Consider the following 21991-nt stretch of genomic DNA (forward strand, 5'->3'; position numbering starts at 1 on the left):
AAGAGATAACCTTTATAATGCAATGTCACAATGAGATGTGCTTCTGATTATTTGGACATGTTGAGGCACTTTTCCTGGACAGGTATTGGGAAACAAAGAAAAGCTTACCAAACCTTGGTTTACACCATAAAGTGGATTTTAAAGGAGAATTCTTGGGAAGTCCTCCTCATCACTTATTTATATTAAATTATTTGTGTATACTTGTAAAATTCTGTTCATTGAAAAAAGAATTTATTCCAGATCAGTGGAATATAAAACTTAAACCGAAGAGAAATGTAAAGAGAGGCAATCCTAAGACATTAAGTAAACATCGTTCTGAATTATATTATATGGATTTTACATTGCTTGATCATCCAGTAAAACGCAGAATTCACTGATTGGTTTTTAGAATGAATTGCGAAGTTCACATCTCATTGGCAGTATGTAATTCATTGATGCTGCTGTCTTCCTAAGTAGGTTGTAACAATAGTTTGTTTGTAAGCTGCTCTGGGTACAAAATGTTTTTAAATACAGTGCAACACAAAATTGAGAACATGGGGGACAGGGTGGATTTGATTTAAATCGAGTTGATTTAAATCACAATTTAAATCATGATTTAAATCACTAGTAAAATGGCTTGATTTAAATCAACTCGATTTAAATCATAATTTTTAAAGAGCAACTGTCATCTCTGCTACTCCTTTGACCCACTGTTGACTCACCGATAGTCCCAGTGTTGCAGAATATACAGCCTCATGCTACATAACTAAGCTCCATTTCATGCTGAATAAACTAAATTATTTATGTATCTTAAATAGAAAACTATCTTACCATAGATTTTTACCCCAAAAGTTTTTTATTAAAATAAATTCGATAAAAATAAAAAAAAATCCGATTTAAATAAAAAAAATCTGATTTTTTTTTAAAGCATTGATTTTTATCCACCCTGATGGGGGAGATGTTTCTCTCAAATCAAATTGATTGACCAATAAAAATGCTCTGCACTAAAAATGGATATTTGCAATATGGAATGAGTAGTTCCGTCCCTTTATTGTAGGGTGAGTTTTTTTGAAAGGTTTAAAAATGAACTGTCTGTTCTGTCTCACCTCGGCCATTTTTATATGCAAATCTTAAGAAATGAAGGAATTATTATTTTAAAATTTTCAATTATTTGAATAATTGGCAACAGTCCAATTTTTTTAAAAAACAAAATGTAGATTTTGTTTTTGCATTATGAATTTTTTAAAAATTCATTGGCATCTTAAAAAATGCAGGTCACATCACTCTTTTAAATTTTATTAAATTATATGTTTAAGTTTTATTAAGCATTACAATTGCAACTATAAAAACAAATGAGAACTTTTAAAAAGGGGTTCAAGCTGCCTCTCAAGAGACAAAAATATGCAGTCAACTTAATGCCCAGTCACAGGGCCATAAATTCACCTCTGTTGAAAGAGTTAGTACAAATAAGATTTATTCATTGTCTGCGTTCTTTGGAAAGAGAACTCATAAAATAATTTTAGAACAGCAATTCCTAACTTTCCTTATCCCTTGTCAGCTCTTATTTGCTGTTCCTGGTTTAAACCAAGGTTCACATGGCAAGCCATATGTTTTATCATAGATAACATATGAAACATAATTATCTGGCTATGTGTATGAGCTCAGAGAGAACTATATAGTAGTAGGAAAAAAATCTGTCCATTGAGAAAAGGGGAAGGAATAAAAAAGCAAATGATATTTCATTTCCTTTGAGTGGACTAAATTTTGAATTCAAGAGTATGTGGTTGTGACTCAAGTGACCTCAAAGGCCTTCTCTTTAGTTGCAACATTTTGTTTTAAAACAACAACCTTTCCCAATCCCTGGAATTCCCACGGCCTTCAGTCTTACTGGCTGGCAGTTTTGAGAGCTATGGTCTTATTGAATCAAGATAGTGCCAGGGTGGAAAAGGTTGCTCAAATGGATATAAATGGAATAATCTCCATTTTACATGTTTTTTCTATACCCTGTAATGATTGAAGTAAACATTTTGTCTCTGCACCTGAAACAAAACTGAGCATATATTATCACTATTGTTCTTGTTGTTGTTATACGTATTAATAAGCAGAACAAAATGTATTATTTTCATCCTGTCTACCAATTACTCATTTTTATTGATTAGAATAATCTAGGAATGTAATTGTGATTGCCTATGATGCAAACCAGGAACAACTTAAGAAAAAGCCATGTAATTTATTTCATACAGTATTTTATTGTTTAAAAAACATGCAATGCTTCTCAAACATTGTGTTACTTCTGCCAGAACAGAACCTTTTTTTTCCTTACTGACTGAGCAGTTGAATAAGATCACAGCTTTGTCTGGTTTCAATCTCTGAAAGTAAACAAGGTACTCACTTTGCAAACTGATTATTACTGGAAACATCTGAAATACCATTACACTAGGCATACTTTCCCTTGGGGATTATTTTGCACTTCTATAAATTGTTGCTGAGGAGGCCACACCAGTCTAGGAGCACCCACTACTCCTCAGAGAGAGCTGTAATCCCTACATGAGTTTCAATTACTGTTTCCTGTATTTAGGGCACTACTATTATTTAATTTGTCTTCTCCATATTATTCATAGTTATTTTATTTTAATTTTTTTCTGTTCAGAGGGGTGGGGGAGATGATGCGGAGAAATAAAAAAATCTAACGTTTTGTTTCTTGGGCTGCTTTTATTATTGGAAGTACACGTTGTTGCTGCTGCTATTATCTCCATCTCCTGGTTTTAGGACTTGAAATGTAGACAGCTTTAATTCTTGTTCTTTACGCACTGATCTTTACACCACCAGTTTGGATTGATGACATTCCTATCTGATGGAAAGTTTAGTCATTGAAAAAATAAACATGTTATTCCCAACATCACCAAGAATTTCTCTTTCAGTACTTTTCATTTTTCCTTGACAGTCTCATCATCTCTTCTATTTCTCTTCCAACCCCAGGACCTGTGTGTCACTTTCTGTTTCCCAGGCCCAGTTTATCTAGGATTTGTGAAATACTCAATACAAGCCTCTGTGTGCCTTCGAGGCAGTTTTTGACTCCTGGGGACTGGGCAAGTCCCTGCAGTTTTCTTGGCAGGTCCCAGATGTAGACATTATCAAAGCTGAAACTTTCAGGCAACTCCATAGGAAAGCCCTGGTCCTCAAACAATTAGAATTGGGCTTTCCTTCCAAATGGCTTAAAACACAAGATTGCAGGCCCAAGGCTGGAGGTGAAGGAATGTAGATTTTCCTCATGCCCAGCATCAGTGCACAGCATTAAAGGCCTACTCAAGCGCATAGGAATTTGTTGTTCTGACCCTCTTCTCCTATTTCTCTGAAATGGGCTTTTCCACGCTTCTCCTAACCGAGCTCTTGTTTTATGCAGCAGCTTAATTTCTTCACAACGGTTCCACCCCCCCCCCCCCCCGTGTATGTGTCCGTGTGTGTATGCGCGTACTTGCGCGCTTCTTTTTCTACTTTTTGTAACTCTTCCCTTCCCCCCCCCCCAATAGAAACGGAAGCGTTGGTCGAGTTGAGGCACTGAGTGGCTGCCGCGATTCCTCCCTCGCATCATGGGAGGCGTCAAGCGAACAATTAATGCCCTTGCCGGCGCCCGCCCCTCAACTTCCAAGAGGGAAGACGAAATGTTGCAATGGGAGCAGCGCAGGGTTCCATCGGGAGCGAACCAATTGGTCCAGGAGGGGGGAGGGAGCAGGTCTGTATTAGCACCCAACACCGTTTCCTTTCCCCCGTTTTTATCCTTCGCTGCTGTTCTCGGTGTCGTGGGAGCCTGTTTCACTCGCCTAGTCTGTATAGCGAACACGGGCGTGAAGTCGGCGCCACAGGTGCGCGCGAGTTTTTTGGGTGGAACCCCCCCCCTCTCGGCTCGGAATGGTAGCGGCGTTATTAAAGAGTGTTGCTTTGGTGTGGTAGTTGCGCTCAGCGAAGGGAACGGCTGGATATTCCGGCCGGGCGGCTTCTTGGATTTGTTGGGAGGATGGGATAAGGACTCCGGAGGCCAGAAGAGGAAGTTTTTGGGTTCCCAAACAGTGCGAAACTTTTTTTTTCGGGGTTTTTAAGGAAGCCCAAGAGTTGCTCAGGAATAGCAAGGCGCCCGCCGCTTTGTGAGCGTGAAAATCGGGGGAAGTGGGACGGCTGAAGTTTTCCCCGTAGCGGTTTCTTTCAAGGAACACTCTTGGAGATGCCGGTGAGAAGGAGCGATCGCTATCTGCCTGCTCGGGCGATGTTTTCACCATGGTTTAGGGTAAGTTTTGAAGCATCCTCGCCTTCCCCGTTTCCTTCCGATCTCTCATCCTCTCCTCGCCAGCTTCAAGAGTGGAATTCACAGACACCGTCTGAATCGGTTTAAAATGGACCCGGGGCTTCCTTTGCTGCAAAAAAAAAAAAAAAAATGGAAATTACGTATTTTTGGTTATTGAAAACGATAGACGATATTAGGTGGCTAACTTAGGGCTGTTGATTGATTTTCCGAATACATTGCTGGGTATATTATCTGTGATAAGTCCATAGTGCAAGAGAGAGAGTTGAGGTTGTAGAATGGAACTTACGTACCAGGGTAGTTGCTATTTTGCTGGTAGTGCAAACATCCTTTTCTTTGCCCATGGTTTAGTTAATTGTTCTCAAGGTAGATCAGGGTGCTGCTTATCATCTGACACAATTGAGTGCCCTCAAGACTTACAACTCTCATTGGCCCCAGACATGAGGATTCAGAGGAAGTGTAATTCAAGCTTTAGAAGGGCCCCGGGTGATAAAAGGCTGATATGGGTGATGTTCAGGTTTTGTTCCTTTTTGACTTCTGCACAAACACACAGGAGAGTGATTTTGCGTGTTATATTAAGACTGCATGCTTTAAACTATGATGAACTAGGCAAACAATTGTCAAACTTCACTAATAGGACAAAGTCCACAGCCTTTTTGGACAAAGCCGAAAAGCAACTGCACAAGTTAATGGGATACGTGCACCTATTAATGCAAACACAGTGGGGAGGGAGGGAGAATTTGGCTGAGACTTATGTCAAACAGGACACTAAGCCAACTAAATTATTTTATACCTTGCCCCTTGTATGAACCCAATTGTAGTCTATGATTTAACAAGTTGTGCTAGCCTATCCAGTTTTGGTTCTTGTTTTTAAACTATGGTAGAACCTCCTATGACTTAATGTATTGTGCAGACATGTTGACAATGAATGTAGTGGTTCAATAGACATTTGAAATTACAGTATATGTTCATTTTCTGTAAAAATAGAGCAGTGAAGGTGGAAATAGGAGTATTCAGATAAAATCCGAGGCATGGTTTATTTCTTGGTTCTAGAAAATCAATTTTTTATAAGGTAGCTTATGTAGTGAAGTATATCTTACTGTGATATACAAATTAATAGCACATTGGGAATTAAGGACCAACCTAAAAACATTTCTCAAGCCGCTTAATTCAGCCTTTGAGTATTTTTATGACTTCTCAAGGTTGCAGAGATGGTACTTTCAAAGAAAATAAAAGGTATTGTTTTGGCTAATTTTAGCCAGTTGTGAAAACACTAATGTTTTTTGAAAGAAGCAAAAATAAGAGCCAGGTAAATTTTATCATTTTAAATTAAGATAGGCTAACTAGGAAGCGGAACTTGGTGGCTCAGTGGCTAAGACACTGAGCTTGTTGATCAAAAGGTTGGCAGTTCAGCAGTTCAAATCTCTAGTGCCGCGTAACAGGGTGAGCTCCCGTTACTTGTCCCAGCTTCTGCCAACCTAGCAGTTCGAAAGCACGTAAAAAATGCAAGTAGAAAAATAGGGACCACCTTTGGTGGGAAGGTAACAGCGTTCTGTGCGCCTTTGGCGTTTAGTCATGCCGGCCACATGATCATGGAGACGTCTTCAGACAGCGCTGGCTCTTCGGCTTTGAAACAGAGATGAGCACTTCCCCCTAGAGTTGGGAATGACTAGCACATATGTGCGAGGGAAACATTCATTGCTGCTAACTAGATAATTTTTGGAAGCCAATATGCATCTGTTAATTTTATTCAAATATTATTGCGTACTGTTCTGGACCCAATAGTATTCAGTGCACATGGTTGGAAGAAAGATGTATAAATTATTGTTCTGACAGCAGAAGTGAACTTCCTACTGTTCCTTTTCCCTATATTTATTATATTTAGGAACCGCCTATCTCCCTCATAGAGTGACTCTCGGTGGTAAGAGTGACTAATATTAATTTGTAAAGTACTAATGCCTTTTCATACTCAGCATGAGTACGAAACTTAAAAAGTTTGGCAAGTGGTAGCATTTGAATTCTTGACCCGCTGCTTGTTGTCTGTCTGTGTCTGTCTGTCTGTCTGTCTGTCTGTCTGTCTGTCTGTCTGTCTGTCTCTCCCTCTCTCTCTCTCATCCAAACACATCCAAACATTTTGAATAGAACTCTGCATTTCATACTCTTAGCTAATACTAAACCAACAAAGGGATGAATGGCTTCAGGTGGTTTTATTTCATTTTTTAAAGTATCATGTATTATAATTTGCCCAATAATTGAAGTTATCCCTTTTCTGAGATGGCTATTATCTCTGGAGGTCTGTCAGTGGAGAAAATATGAGTTATAATAGTGCAAGACACACGAAAGTCAAATACTATGTGTTGCTTCAGCACAGAATAATTTGCAAGATTTTAAAACATGGAATCTTTATAAACGTGTAACATGGATGTAAAAAGTTCAGGTACCATATTCGTTATTGCTGATTTAAAGGATACTGATGAAAACAGACCAACAAAGTCTATGAAGCATTGCTCTCCCCAGCAGATATTGTCTACTTGTCATCCAAATGTTGCTGAATTGAATATAATACCAACGAGTTTAGAAAGGCTGTGGCCTGTGGCTTGCAATGTGGAAGAGCATTGCAGAAAGAAGGGGGAAGTATGTTTCTAAGGATCTGCTGTCTGGAGGCAGCCATAAGCTTCCTTTATTGAAGTAGGACAAGGTCTGAGAGAATGGGATTGCATGGGACTTATTTTCCTGGTTTATTATCACAATAAGGCTGGTGGAAGAGATAAGTACAGTGGGAAAAGAGAAACATACAACCAAATAACCCAGCAGTTGAATGAGGCCTTGGAGCAGTTCAATAGCTGTGCTTGTTTCCTGACAAATGCAAAATCTCGTTACATTTGCTAAAGCCTTTTTTTTAAAGGCTGTATCCAGCAAGTTATGACAGTGTCAGTAAACATCTGCCTCCTCGGCTGAGAGTTCACATGCTCTTTGCCTCAACTAACAATTGCAGGGCAAAGAGATTACATTGGACTGTACAATAGACAAAGAAGTCAGTGTCCGAGGTGGGGGGGGATCTCAGAATTGAGCGAAGAGGCTTCTTGGGGATGCTATCGTTTTTGTCCTTTCAGTTCAATGGGTAAATCTAGTTCTTGTTCTCATTCTAATTCTGATAGTGTCAGATAACACAAATATAACTAAGCTATATGAGCTAAGGCTGTTTCTCTCTCTCTTTCCCTACCACCCTTTGCCACCTATTAATATGTGAATTCAGGCAGGCATTATTCCTCCCTTTTCTGTAAGCAGAATATATCGCATTACATTTTGGAGATGATTGCTGTAGTAATGTAAATTATAAGTAAATTCCAACTGTGAGGGTAAGCATTGTGTATAAGGCATACTAGGAATAACATCTGTGGGTTGGAAGGAAGGAAATCTCTTAAACTGTAGACTTTATTCCTATTTTTCAAAGTGTTCAATTTCAATTTGTGGGGAAGATATAACTTACTGGGGGGATTATTTTATTAATGAGTTGAAATCAAAGAACATGCAGGAATGGAAGAAGAGGAATGTATAAGAATTAATATGGATGATGGGAAGCATACACAAATTTACTATAGCATTATTGTAAGTGAAATTCATTTCATTTTGATCGGATAAAATATGGGCCATCCTTGACTTGCAACCACAATTGAGACCAGAATTTCCATTTCCAAGTAAGGTGGTGGTTAAATGAGTCATGCCTGGTTTCATTTTGTGAATCCAATTTCTCATCAATTTTGCTTGTCAATTGTCAGGCTAGGAAGGTCTCTTGGTTGCTGCAGCTCATAAATATAAGCCACTTACCAAATACCGGAATTTGATCATATGACCAACAATTGTAAGTGCAAGGACTGGGTTGTAAGTCATTTTTTTGGGTGACGTTGTAACTTCAAATGGTCACTAAACAAATGGTTCTAAGTTGAGGATTATCTGTAAATACTGACTTGATTGGATTTTATCCCAATAATGAGTTTGGTTTATTCAGTATTTTAGATGAAAGGAGGATTTTGGGAAATAATTTCCCTCTTAGTTTTGTACAGGTAGTCCTCGACTTAATGATCAGAATTGAGGACAAAATTTCCATTGTTAAGCAAGACAGTTGTTAATTGAGTTGTGCCTCATTTTACAATCTTTTTTTGCCACAGATATTAAGCGAATCCTTTAATTGTTAAGTGATTCATATGGTCATTAAACAAACCTGCCTTCCCCTATTGCCTTTGCTTGTCGGAAGCCACTTGTGAATGTTACAAATGGGGATCCCATGACTCCAAGGCAGTGCAAGCGTCACAAATATGTGCCAGTTGCCAAGTCCCCAAATTTTTGTCACATCACTGTAGGAATGTTGCAACAGTATGAAACCCAATCATAAGTAACTTTGCTTGTAACTTCAAACAGTTACTAAATGAATGGTTGTAAGTCAGTGACTACCTGTATTACAGAAAAATAGCCTATTTTGAATTCTGCTGTATGAAAATAACCTTATAACTATCACTTCCTCCTAATTGGGACCTCAAACAATGTACAAAACAAGAAACAAAAAAGAATATGTAATTAAAAAAAACCACGTCTACTTGCATAACAATGAAAATCTATGAACACAAAAAATTTTATGTGTATGTGTGCTTATATACACATACTCGACCTACACAGTGGTTATTTTCAATGTTTTGCATTGGCAACTTCTTAGATTGAACCAGGAGATAAAAACGTTTCTTATGAGCTGTATAATTAGTTTAAGAGTAGATATTCATTATAGATATGCTAAAACTTTAATATTGCAATGTTCTTGTGAGTATTTGATATACTGATGTTTTTTTACTTTGCCATATTCTAAAATAATCATTTTTTTATTGTAGTTACACAAATAAGGGAATAAAGATTGTGCCCAGATTTTCAGGTATTTCCTGGCATTTAAACTACAGATTAAAAAAAACAATTTAAAAAGCAATATTATCTCCTGTTTTCATATGTTTCCTGTCTTAAAATGCATTTGGACAGTTGTAGCTGGAGGCTTTCTCACTAAAAGAGGCTGTTTACTGTGTATTAGTTTTCTTTCATTTTTTGGCATATGTTGTACCAATAAGTGAACTAAAACTCTCTTTTAATATTTGCTGTATAAATGCATTTTAATCTTTGCTTCCTTAATCTTGAAAGAAACAGAGTAGGTGTTAATTGTGTAACTTACTCTAGCAATGGTATACATTATAATCTGCTGATGAACTATTTTTGAAGACTGTATCTCAATCACTCTTGCCATATCAGTTTAGAGAAAGCTATTTCACATCTTTGCAGTGAACTTCTTTAAAAGCCATTATATTTATATATTCCAATATGGTATTGTTTCAAGGGAAATTTATGTGCAATTTTAATATATTTATTTACTATACAGAAATAGTAAAGTTAGTTGAAGTACGAGATCTTTCTATTTTTGGATTTATTCTTTTTGTTGTATATATTGTTCAGAGTTTGGTTTTAAGATGGGCATCTATATAGATACTTAAATAAATAAATCAACAGAAAATCAAAATTGGAAAAATATGAATAGAAAAAGGGGAAAAAACAAAGACAAAAATCACAAACTATACATACACACACATACATAAACACACAAATCTTGTAGATAATGCAGGAGGAGATTTATATTAGTTTGGGATACCAAAAAAATTAGAAGGGGCACCTTTCTTGATTAACAGATTTTATTAAAAGGTATCATTAACTCATAAGTCTTAATGTTTCTAATAAAATCTGTTATTTGAAAAAGATGCTAATAGGTTCCTTATGATATTGAACGTTGCTTTAATGTGAACATATGCTAAATAAAAATACTACTATATCTCTGTTACAGGGATTTTCAAATAATGTTCAGGAGAACCTAATATTAAAAAAAATTGCTGAAAGTAGGCAATTTTCTATCACTAGATCTTTGCCTCTCTTTATTTTAACTAATGAGTTTAAAAAGTTTAAAAACTGCTATTCCATAATAGTAATTTTAAAAAGCTCAATTTTTAAGTACAGCATTAAACTTGACCATATGAATTATTATTAGTTAGTCTTTCCACTATATCTTTTATTCATTTTGCAGGATAATTTTTTATTAAAGATTACATTGTACAGATAAAACTAATACAAATTACAAAAGAAACAAAATATAAAAAGTATTTTTTTTTAGAAAAATGAAAAGTGCAAAAAAAAAAAAAAGAAAAGAAAAAAAAGAAGAACCCTCCCCATTGGTCCATGGCAAGTACAGTTAATATAACAATTTATGATCAGCTATTAAAATACAACCAACTATCTCATCATCCCATGTCCAATCCCATTTTCTGTAAACAAGTATTAAAGCCTCATCTTAATTTGCAAAGCCCATTAAGGATTATCAGAAATTGCAATGTAACTATTAACAAACTATATCTAAAATAGTTCATCCTTTTTATATTTGTATCTCATTTTTATTTAAACAGATGCCTCCATCTCATCTCTCTAAATAAACAAAACCTTTAAAATATTGTCATCTAGTTCTAATCAACATAAATCCATTAAACATTACCAGAAATTGCAATCAAGCTATTTTAACCTTGATCAAATTAACCAACTTTATATTCTTTCCCCTGTCTCACAACAGTCTTTAGTCCCCTCAGAAAATGTCCAAGTGTGTGTTTTCTTTTCATACTCTCTTTGTCTCATTTCACAAAAGTGATGACAATTTTAACAAGCCCCTTTGGAAAATCCAGTATAAAGAGGTCATTTGCATTACTTTTCATATTCTCACCTCTCTTCTCTTAAAATTATTGACAACTTTATCAGGCCCCTTTTGTGAATCCAATATAAAAATGTGATCCATGTAACTCTTCTGGTTTAGTATTTGTAGATCTTTTTTAATTGTTAAATCATCCATTTTCATTTGTATATCCAACAATTCATGTTTTTGTATACTGTATTCACTATTTAAGTCCATTTCCCTCTTATACACAGTCTTTTCAAAATTCACATTCAAATCAATTTCAGCTTTATTTGGTGGAACTTGTTCCTATTTCCTAATTAAATATATAATAGCAGCTATCTTTAAAATTGTTTTCTGAGCCCAATTGTTATAGATCTTTCTTAATGGATCCATTGATGCATTTATTTCCATTTGGTGCCCTCTACTGACCAACCTTTAAAGTCATCAGTTTTTTCCCCCCAGTGTAAATGTACAAAGTTTCCCACAGGAAGGATTCTTATAATTTATTTCAAAGTCTTAACCAGAGGTGAAATGCTACCGGTTTGGGCCGGTTCACCCAAACTGGTAGTAAAAAAATGTAAAAAAAAAAAAGTTCCAATGATCAGCTGAGTGACGCACCATCGTCAGAACTTTTAAAAAAAAACTTTTAAAGCATTTTTTTATTCCTATTCACTCGAACCGGTAGTAAAAAAATGCTTTAAAAAGGTAAAAAAAAGGTTTCAAAGATCACAGTTGTGCCACGCGATCATCGGAACATTTTATTTTACTTTTTAAAGCATTTTTTTACTACCAGTTTGGGTGATTAGGTAGTTAAAAAATGTTTTAAAAAAGTAAAAACAAAAAAGTTCCAATGATTGTGCGGCACAGCTGTGATCGTCAGAACCTTTTTTTTTTTTTTTACTTTTTAAAAGCATTTTATACTACATATTCGCCTGAAACAGTAGTAAAAAATGCTTTAATTTTTTTAAAAAAAACGTTCCCAAGATCACGCGCCACAGCTGATTCCTCACCACTGTTCTACTTACCTTCCCAAGCCTCCTTTTGGTGTGTATTGCACATGTGCACACAGTGCATGTTTGGTGCGAACTGCGCACACTCAGCATGCATGTGCCGCCAGCAAACCGGTAACAAACCGGTTCAGATTTCACAACTGGTCTTAACCCAAGTCCAATTGGACCCTTAATATGTTTAAAACTTTTTAAAACCAACACTCTAATCACTCTTTTGCCGTATACTAAAATTTTTAAATAAAACTTTAAACTCAAAATTTCTTTCATTTGTGAAAACTCCTCCAGCGAATATGGTAAAACCTGTGGGCTTGAGGTTTCTCAATCTTTAAAAAGGAGCAAAAAAGATAAAATCAAAAGTGAGGTTCAGTCAAAAGGTTCAGTTAAATTCTGTAAAAAAATTCATTGATAACTATGAATTCAGTGGAATCCTGCAACGCTCAGCTGTTTGCAAGCCAACTGCAAAAAGTTATCTATCTACAAAAAATATAAAACTGCCTGGAGTATGAATGGGCAATCTCAAGATCTCTCTCTGGAGAAATTTTGCTGTTCTGGATCCAGCATCCAGACGCCTTTTTAAGCCATAATGTCTCCTGCTCACTGTTAGACATCAGTTTGTCCTTTCCTTAGCTTTCCATTTTGTTAATAAATAACTGATTCATATACAAGTTTGAGCATATACAGTATGTCACACAAGTAAGTACACCCCTTCACATTTTGTAAATATTTAAGTATATCTTTTCATATGACAACACTGAAGAAATGAGATTTGGCTACAAGAACAGTGTATAACAGTGTAAATGTGCTGTCCCCTCAAAATAACGCAACACACAGCCATTAATGTCTAAACTGCTGGCAACAAAAGTGAGTACACCCCTAAGAGATAATAGTGATAGTGTCCAAATGGGGCCCAAAGTGTCAATATTATGTGTGGCCGCCATTATTTTCCAGCATTGCCCTAACCCTCTTGGGCATAGAGTTCATCAGAGCAGGTTGCCACTGGAGTCCTCTTCCACTCCTCCATGACGATGTCACGGAGCTGGTGGATGTTAAGAGACCTTGCACACCTCCACCTTCCGTTTCAGGACGTCCCACAGATGCTCAATAGGGTTTAGGTCTGGAGACATGCTTGGCCAGTCCATCACCTTTTCCCTCAGCTTCTTTAGCAGGAAGTGGTTGTTTTGGAGGTGTGTTTGGAGTCATTATCATGTTGGAATACTGCCCTGGAGCCCAGTCTCCAAAGGGAGGGATCATGCTCTGCTTTAATATGTCACAGTACATGTTGGCATTCATGGTTCCCTCAATGAACTGTAGCTCCCCAGTACTGGCAGCACTCATTCAGCCCCAGACTATGACATTCCCACCACCATGCTTGACTTAGGCAAGACATATTTGTCTTCGTACTCCTTACTTGGTTGCTGCCACACATGCTTGACATCATCTGAACCAAATAAGTTTACTTTGGTTCCAGGAATCCATGTCCTAAGTCTCCTTGTCTGCAGCAAATTGTTTGCGGGCTTTCTTGTGCATCATCTTTAGAAGAGGCTTCCTTCTGGGATGACAGCCCTGCAGACCAATTTGATGCAGCGTGTGGTGTATGGTCTGAGCACTGACAGGCTGACCCCCCCACCCCGTCAGCTTCTGCAGCAATGCTGGCAGCACTCATATGTCTATTTCCCAAAGCCAACCTCTGGATATGACGCTGTGCACGGGCACTCAACTTCTTTGGTCGACCATGGCGAGGCCTGTTCTGAGTGGAACCTGTCCTGTTAAATCACTGTATGGTCTTGGCCACCGTGCTGCAACTCAGTTTCAGGGTCTTGGCAATCTTCTTATAGCCTTGGCCAGTGATGGCTAACCTTTTCTGGACTGAGTGGCCAAAGCACACATGTGCCCCTGAACCACCAAAATGCAATGTCCCCCACATGCGTGTGCCCCGCCCCGTGCATGCATGTGGGCCCCCCATACATGCACAGCAGAGATCCGATGACCAGATGGCTGGCAGGCACGCACACATGCGGGGCAGACCTGAACTGGGATGATGACTCGCGTGCCCACCGAGAGGGCCCTGCGTGCCACTTGTTCGCCATCACGGGCCTAGGCCATCTTTATGTAGAGCAACAATTTGTTTTTTCAGATCCTCAGTTAATTGCCACGAGGTGCCATGTTGAACTTCCAGTGACCAGTATGAGAGAGTGAGAGCGATAACACCAAATTTAACATACCTGCTCCCCCTTCACATCTGAGACCTTGAAACATTAACACGTCACATGACACCAGGCAGGGAAAATGGCTACTTGGGCTCCATTTGGACATTATCACTTAGGGGTGTACTCACTTTTGTTGCCAGCAGTTTAGACATGGAACCCAGGGGAAGCAGTTTTCGCTCTCCCGGAGGCTTGAAGAAAGCCTCTGGAGCCTGGGGAGGGCGAAAATGTCCCCCCGCCCCCCGCCATGGTGCAGGTTGCTAAAATTTTTAAATCCCACCCCTCAGGCGCATGTGGGGGCTGTAGGGGGGGTTGTGTGTGGGGGGGGCACATTGCATTATGGTTGCCGGCATGCGCTCGCTTTTGGCTCACAAAGAGAAAAGGGTTAGCCATCACTGTCCTAGAATACCTCTCTTAATCCAACGTTGTCTAATTAAAAGTACAACAACCAAGAATAATTTCTTTCATGTGTGCTGTATCATTACTACCATGCAATTAAAATGTTTACATTTTCCATTAAAGAAAAGCACCAAGCAACAATCCTTTTTGCTCAATCAGTATTTATTGGCATTGTTCCTGAGAGTTGACCACCTGTCTCGATTCTTATTCTTGGTGTCATTTCTGCATAAACCTTCCCAGTTCAGGTAAACTTGAAAGTTTATTTAGCTGCCTTCAGGCGTTCCTGGGAATGTCTGCCCTAGTTAGAATGATCTTAGATCTTTTGATCCACTATTTGGATCAAATAAATGGACAAATATAACTATTATGGTCACTTTTTGCAGTTGTCCTCTGTTGACAACTTTAAAACCTTAAGAATGTACAACTTTGCCAGAAACAAAAGCTACAACAGTCCTTTTACTTCTCTCATATAATATTTATAGTAAATGTTCTTTTTCCAGCTCCCATGCAGAGCTGTGATTGGACATTGTAAAAGTATCTGGAAATACCTCATTAAAAATGTATAATGGTTTAATATAATATTGTCTGGTACATCAATGGCTTCTACTAGGGTTCTATACTTGTGAAATCCTGGATTCCCATCCTGTTGCTTACTAATTACAATAAGCAGAAGAATCTTCCCCAGAGCCTTTACTAATACCTGAAGCTGTGCCGTAATGAAATTGCAAAGCTGCTTTTAATTTTAAGAACTTCTTTGTCCAATTCTAATTTGTATGTTTTCTGAATTTTTTTCCCTCCAATTTTTATATCATTTAGTTGAACATTGCCTTGAGACTTAACTGTTATATAGAAATAGAACTAAATGCAATAAAATAAATGCCATGAACTCTCAAAATCTAGACCTCCATAGAGATACGATTTGAAACACATCTTGGGTATTCCCTGCTTTTTTGAGTTCAGTTTTATTTAACATAGTCATAAGAAACCACAAGTCTAGCAATTGCAGGTAGTCCTCGGATTACAATAGCAATTGGGACTAATTGGGAAATTTCATCACTAAGCAATGACAGCAATTCCAGCAGTCACAGTTGCCATTGCTAAATGACCTTATGGGTGGTTAAATGACGACCTCATGTGATTGTGACTTCAAAATTCCTGCTGACTGTGGAGACACTGCAACAATTGGAACTCCGAGGACTTGTAAACCTTCCCCCCGCCCCCCATTTAGCACTGTTGTAATGGTTTTGAATGGTTGTGGAACGAATGGTCATAATCTGAGGGCTACTGTTCCTGTATCTTTTGCAAGCTTCTGACAAAAAAAGTCAATGGGGAAGCCAGATTCACTTAACAGCCATGTTACTAAATTAACAATGGCAGTGATTCACTTAACAACCGTGGGAAGAAGCAGTCGTAAAATGGGTTCGAATTTACTTAACAACAGAAATTTTGGGCTCAATTGTGATCGTAAATCAAAGTTTGGGAGTAGAATGCCTATAAGGAATGAAGCTAGTTATTCCCAGGGCAGAGAGAACGATTGTGTTAACATTGTTCAGGTGCCTCGTAATCTCAAAGCTAGGTTTGCTTAAAATCCATTGACTCAAAAAAAAAATGGGAAGATAAGACTAGAATTTGAACTCTGGACCTTAAGTCTTTCTATGGTCATTGACTTCCATGCCTGCAGTGGGCATACCTTCTTATGTATTCAATTGATACAGAAGGTATGGAAAAATGTGGTCTGCAAAAAAAAAAGGAATTGATCTAGCTGAGTCATAGCTGTGAGACTACTGCTAAGTAACTTGTTTCTGAATTAGGGGTTAGTGACTGGAGAACTGAGATTTATAACTATGCCTACCTAAACCCTGATGGGTATCATCTCCTTAGGGGCCTGGCAAGGCCCCCTTTCTAATTGACTTTAGGGTTTTTTTCTCCTTTTGATTATACAGGTAGTTCTTGACTTACCAATAGTTCATTTAGTAACTATTTGAAGTTACAGTGGCACTGAAAAAAGTGACATATGATTGTTTTTTACACTTAGGACTGTTGCAACATCCCCAAGATCATGTGATCAAAATTCAGATGTTCGGCAACTGGCTTATATTTATGATGGCTACAGTTTTCCAGAGTCATGTAATCATTTTTTGCAGAACGTTTGACAAGCAAAATCAATGGGGAAGCCAGAGTCACGTAACAACCAGCTTACTAACTTAACAACTGCAGTGATTCACTTAACAACTGTGACAAGAAATGTCGTAAAAGGGTAAAAACCCACTTAACAAATGTCTCACTTAACAACAGAAATTTTGGGCTCAGTTGTGGTTGTAAGTCGAGGACTACATGTATATGAAAAATAGCTGGTTTGTTACAAAATAAAGGAACAGCTTCTACATCTTAAAGGACTAAGGGACATGGTCTAGAACATCTATCCTTCAACCAATTAGTTTATTGCTAGACTTGGTGTCCTTTATAATGTCCATTTATAGTTAGATTTTTTAAAATGTGTATGTAGGTATTCCAGGCATCATGGAAATAATTTATGTTATAAAACAGCTTCCTTTTTATCTATGTCCTTTTTGTTTTGTATGTTTAGGACTACAACCTTAGTCTGCTGGGCTTTAGATGTCATGATATGGGGCGTGGTGGGGGGTGGAGGTGTTGGAATTTTGTTTTGCTTTTGTTTTACTAAATCCAAGAATATTGTCCATAAAATGCAGTTAATGCAGATTATTCTGTAATTTAGTTTTGCTAGTAATTAAATTTACTAGTAATAATGGGACTCTGGCAGTTGTCTAAGATATAGGTCAATTATATAGAACTCTATTCTGATAAAGCTTATCTTTCTAAGAATGCGAATAAGAGGCTGCAGAGGAGGGACCAGATAAAAGCAGAGAGATTTGGTAGTTATTACTTATGAGATTGTTTCGACACTCAGTTTCTATTTGGTTAAATATATAGGCCTGTAGTTTCTTAAATTACAGCGGTTCCTTCCTGAAAGTTTTTTTTTTAAAACAGTTCTTCTTGTCTGAGAATGAGATACATTAATAGTTTAGATGAATTGTTATTGGAGAATGGTGAAATTGTCATGGGTTATGAATAATCTATTACCCTGAACATGAAAGATATTATTTATTTTGAGTCGAGAAGAATTAATTTAGACAATAAATTCAAGGAGTGGAGAATTTAAGCAGCCTTGTAGATTATTTTATATTTATCTGAGAATATTAAAAATACATTCCTGTGTATGACTACTCAAAATTATGTTCTACTGAGCTCACTAAGACCTACTCTAAACAAAATTGCAGCCTTAATCACAAAGCTGCCAGTGATGTGTTTTCCAGAAAAAAAAATCTGTCCAGATTAAGCAGATGTTGATGTGTTAATCTACATAGAACAATTTTCAATTTGCTCTGTGTAACTCACCAAGGAAACATGAAGTTGCCATATAAAAATTAGCCTATGCAGATTAGTCCAGTGTGCACATAAAAGGATGATGTGAGGTTAGAAAATTGGTGATGTGATGTTAGAATATTTTCTTTGGAAAAATAAAGCGATCCAGTCCACATCTTTGAAAAACATTTACTGTAAGTAAATATTGGTTAATTATAAGCAGTGATTGGCTGGATTGAAGATCTGGCTCATCTAATTCAGTGCTCTGTTCTCAAGTGGCCAACCAACTACTCAAGGTAGCCCAGGGGTGAAATGCTACCGGTTCGGGCCGGTTTGCCGAACTGGTAGTAGAAAAATGTAAAAAAAAAAATCCGACAATCAGGTGAGTGACGTGCCATCGTCAGAACTTTTTTTTTTTTTTTACTTTTTTAGCATTTTTTTACTACCTATTTGCCCAAACCGGTAGTAAAAAAATGCTTTAAAAAGGTAAAAAAACGGTTCCAAAGATCACAGTTGTGCTGGGCGATCATAGGAACCTTTTTTTAAAAAAAATTTTAAAGCATTTTTTTTACTACCAGTTCGGGTGCTTAGGTAGTTAAAAATGCTTTTAAAAAGTAAAAAAAAAAGTTTCCGACGATCCTGTGGCACAGCTGATCCCCTCCCCTGACTGTTCTACTTACCTTCCCAAGCCTCCTTTTGGTGCATATTGCACATGTGCGTGCAGTGCACATTTGGTACAAACTGAGCATGCGTGTGTGCTTGGCACATAGCGCGCATGTGCTGCCAGTGAACCAGTAGCAAACCGGTTTAGATTTTAGCACTGAGGTAGCTTACTACAAAGTTCTCCTCTCATGAGCAAAATTGGGACAGAATTTCCATTGCTAAGCAAGGTGCTATTGTTAAATGAATTGTCCTGATTTTCTGGCCTTTTTTGCCACAATTGTTAAGCAAATCAATAGCAATAGCACTTATATTTATATGCCACTTCATAGTGCTTCACAGCCCTTTCTAAGTGGTGTACAGAATCAGCATATTGCTCCCAATGATCTGGGTCCTCATTTTACCGACCTCGGAAGGATGTAAGGCTGAGTCAACCTTGAGCCGGTCAGAATCGAACTAGCCTGTGAGTTAGCCTGCAATACTGCATTCTAACCACTTTGCCACCACGTTTCATGCAAATCACTGCTGTTGTTAAATGAATTATGCAGTTGTTAAACAAATCTGACTTCTCCCATTGACTTTGCTTATCAGAAACCAGCTGGGAAGGTTACAAATGGCAATCATATGCCCCCAGGATGTTCAACCATAATAAATACTGCCGAGTGCTTGAATTATGATCACATGGCTGTGGGGATGCTATGACGGTCATAGTAGTTTCCCAGTAGATGGGTTCCAGAGGCAGTTGTACTGCCATCAAATCTAATAGCTATTTATCCTCATGACTTTCATTAATTGGTCCATTTTTTTTTAAAGTCAACCAAGCTGGTAGCCAGCACCACATCTGGTTGCTTATTTTATTGCACTATTGACTTGGCTGCAGGTCTTTAGAGGAGTTAGCTTCATTCCTGCCCACATGGAAAGATCAGTGTTAGGAATTCTTTTTCTTTGCACTGCATATACTAGGGTGCATACACTACATTTGCTGGTGAGTTGAAGGTACATTAGTTGTCTCAATACTGTGAACTTGTTTCTTGCTTCCTAGACAAATTTACCTATTTTTGGTGTAGATATTTAATTGAATATGACATAACTTCAAAAGCTCTTTGAGAGAATTTGCAATTGGTGTATCTTTTCTATATAGTTTTACAAGAGGCTCCAAAAATTGATAAGATAGCTCTTAAAATTCAAATGCTCCATGATCAGTAGCATTTGGCATTTGCAAAGTTTGTGGAAAGTACAGCTTCAAATGCTTTACTAGATTATATGTAATTTACAGCACTATATGTGACTTTATAAAAAGAATGACTTATCATCACAATTGCAGTCACCTGATTTCCTTTACTTTCTGCATTATGTACAGAAGATTGCCAAATAGTTGTTTAATGCCACCCTCTAGTGGAAACTAATTTATAGATCTGAGGTGTTTAATACCAAACAGGTTGGCTGTACCTGTGACAATTTAGTTTAAACTGTTCATTGATATTATTCCAAATTCACAATTGGTGGCAATATGATCACTTGTATATGATACAACAGTAGATTAAAGGTTTCATCTATGTCATATATTATCAGTTCTGGTTTAGATACATTTGTACCTATGCGCAAGCTATTTAAATTGAGCCACTCAAATCTCATTGGCAAATATGTATAAAAACCAGAGCTGTGGAGTCGGGAGATAAATGTTCCGACTCCGACTCTGACTCCGACTCCTCAGTTTTTTGTACTTCCGACTCCGACTCCGACTCCGACTCCCCGACTCCGACTCCTCTGTATTAATATGCGAATGTATTTTATACATTCCTTGAAGGAAAGAAAGGCAACATACATGTCATTACCACAGGACTACTGGCTGGGAAGCCAACAGTCTACTGTATTGAACAGTTTAAGCAAAAGACAAACACAATGAAAACAACAAAGTTTTATTAATTTTTTTTTATTAATTTAATTAATCAAGTTGCTGGATAGTAGCAGCAGGCATAAACATCAGGAACAGGAACTTTACCAGTTCAAAAATACAAACCACATTATTTGGTTGTTTTAGAACAAAAACAAAGCTTATCTATATGAACCAAAAACAAAATCTGTAAAACCTAGAAATGGTTTATATTAATCTTGAAATGTAGTTATAGGCTTAGCAAATGCAAATCAATTCAATGTAGAGTTCTAAGGAAGAGAATTGCCTCTGCCAGATCCTCTTTCATAGAGGCTCTTAAGTCAGACTTTATTATTTTTAGGGCTGAAAATAATCTTTCGACACTGACTTGGGTGGGTGGCATTGCAGTAACTATTCTGGCCACATCACTAACGATCTCTGGATAAACAAGGATGGCTTCTTCAACAGTAAGTTTTGATGAGCGATCATACTTTTCAACTTCTTTTAGTGCTTTATAAAACTCCTGTTGGAATTTTTTTATTTGGACATTTACTGGTTCTGTAACGCTTATGCGACGTCGCTTTCCTTTAGCAACTTCCATTTTGTCTAAGAAGGAATCAAAGTCTAATTCTTCGTTTGAAGAAGATGATTCTGAGTTACCACTATTGCTTAAAAGAACTCCATCCTCCTGTGGAGGTATTTCAGGTCGTAATCCCTTCATGCGAACTGCTACATCATAGAGGGCCTTTTTCCCAGTAGCAATCTGTTTACTGTTCAATAAAAGTCGGCTCATTGGGTCGACATAAATAGCCGCTAACAAGATTTCATTTTCCAGCAAAAGACTCTCTCTTTTCATCATTGAAGATGCAATGCCCTCAGCTATTAACCCTCCATTTTTGTTCAGGCGATATAACAGGCTCTTCCATTCCAAGAGGAATTTACCCGGGGTTAGATCATCACATTGCAACCTCTTGGTGACAGTGAAGGGGTGAGAAAGAAGGTTCTCCAGCTCTTTTGTTTGTGTCCACTGGCTTGCAGTTAATGCAAGATTTTCATTGTCCATTTCTTCTATGAAGTCTTTAAGTTCAAGCAAACGCTTCACCATTAAATAAGTGCTTCCCCAGCGAGTTGTTTGATCCAAAATGGCTCCTTTTCCTGCACGTCTTTTCAAAATTGCATCTGTTTTTGGGGCCCTGGCTGCAACAGTTACTTGCCGTAATTTGCCAATTAATGTAGCTGCATGGCGATCTTTTAATCCATCTCTTATGGCAAGTTGCAGTGTATGAACAGCACATCGCATATGATGAATAGTAGCAAGCTTCAATGCTTCTTCAACAAAGTTGTCTAAAAAAATGTCAGCATTCTCTTCAGTTTCTAAACTTTCTCTAATACTTGCAGAGCTGTCTTCCTCTAAGTCTAATATCTGTTTGATACCTTCTTCAT

General features: G+C 37.6%; 1 protein-coding gene across 1 annotated transcript in view; it reads left to right on the plus strand.

Annotated features, from left to right (window-relative positions):
* Positions 1–3641: 3641 nt before the first annotated feature.
* The window catches only part of TJP2 (tight junction protein 2), a 68652-nt gene continuing 50302 nt past the window's right edge, over positions 3642–21991 (plus strand). Inside the window, exon 1 of the mRNA XM_070938631.1 lies at positions 3642–3712. Coding sequence (XP_070794732.1) covers positions 3650–3712 — 63 coding nt within the window. The 5' untranslated portion in view covers positions 3642–3649. The remainder of the gene's footprint in view (positions 3713–21991) is intronic.

The sequence above is a fragment of the Pituophis catenifer genome, unplaced genomic scaffold, assembly GCF_029215685.1.
Source record: "Pituophis catenifer annectens isolate HBS135680 unplaced genomic scaffold, rPitCat1.0.hap2 SCAF_2, whole genome shotgun sequence".
NCBI classification, from domain to species: domain Eukaryota; kingdom Metazoa; phylum Chordata; class Lepidosauria; order Squamata; family Colubridae; genus Pituophis; species Pituophis catenifer.